The sequence below is a fragment of the Sinocyclocheilus grahami genome, unplaced genomic scaffold (genome assembly GCF_001515645.1).
Source record: "Sinocyclocheilus grahami isolate Dianchi unplaced genomic scaffold, SAMN03320097.WGS_v1.1 scaffold8305.1, whole genome shotgun sequence".
NCBI lineage: Eukaryota > Metazoa > Chordata > Actinopteri > Cypriniformes > Cyprinidae > Sinocyclocheilus > Sinocyclocheilus grahami.
In genome coordinates this window covers 8,789-9,541 of record NW_015511984.1, presented here as the reverse complement: position 1 = coordinate 9,541, position 753 = coordinate 8,789, and the positions used below count along the sequence as shown (strand labels likewise).

At 40.5% G+C, this 753-nt stretch overlaps 1 protein-coding gene across 1 annotated transcript in view; it reads right to left on the bottom strand.

Moving 5' to 3' along the window:
- Positions 1–203: 203 nt before the first annotated feature.
- Positions 204–753, bottom strand: part of LOC107578010 (thrombospondin-3a-like) — a gene marked incomplete at both ends in the record, with an annotated part of 9,106 nt that continues 8,556 nt past the window's right edge. The window contains 2 exons of the mRNA XM_016264021.1: positions 204–344; positions 502–650. Coding sequence (XP_016119507.1) covers positions 204–344; positions 502–650 — 290 coding nt within the window. The remainder of the gene's footprint in view (positions 345–501; positions 651–753) is intronic.

Sequence of the window (753 nt, the reverse complement as noted above, 5' to 3'; positions counted from 1 at the left end):
CAAATCAGCATATTAGAATGATTTCTGAAGTATCATGTGACACTTTATACTGTAGTAATGATGCTGAAAATTCAACTTTGCCATCACAGGAATAAATCACATTTTTAAATATATTATAATAGAAAACAGTTACTTTAAATTGTAATAATATTTCACAATACTACTGTTTTTACTGCATCTCTGATCAAATAAATGCAGGGTACCTGACGTTGACTCTTAGCATATTCCACACCGAATCCAGAGAGAGGAGGACCCCACAGTCCAGGTGGGCAGGGCTCACAGGTAAACCCTTTTGCTGTGTTGACACATGCGCCTGGTGTGTAACACGGCTGAGCCTCTGCACACTGATGGGGAGAGACATGCTAATACACTCATGAATACAAAACAAAGGCATGTTTATTCAAGAGTCTTTGGAACATGGACATAAACAGTTACAGTGGTTTCTGGACCAAGACTTATCAGTATACGAAGATAAAACCAGCGCTAAATGCCCTCACCTACCTCATCTATATCCTGACAGTGTGTGCCGTTCCCTGTCATGCCCTCTGGACAGGGGCCACAGCGGTACCCTGGGAAATCAAACGTCTCCATGCAGGCCACGCCCTTAAAGCAGGGGTTGGGCTGACAGAGTGAATGCGGCTCATGAAATCCTTCAAAATAAAGAGACATATTATCATAAAAAGTCAATAACAATCAATAAGCTCAAGGAATCTAATATCATACAAATTATACATACACAAAAGAATCTAAAGC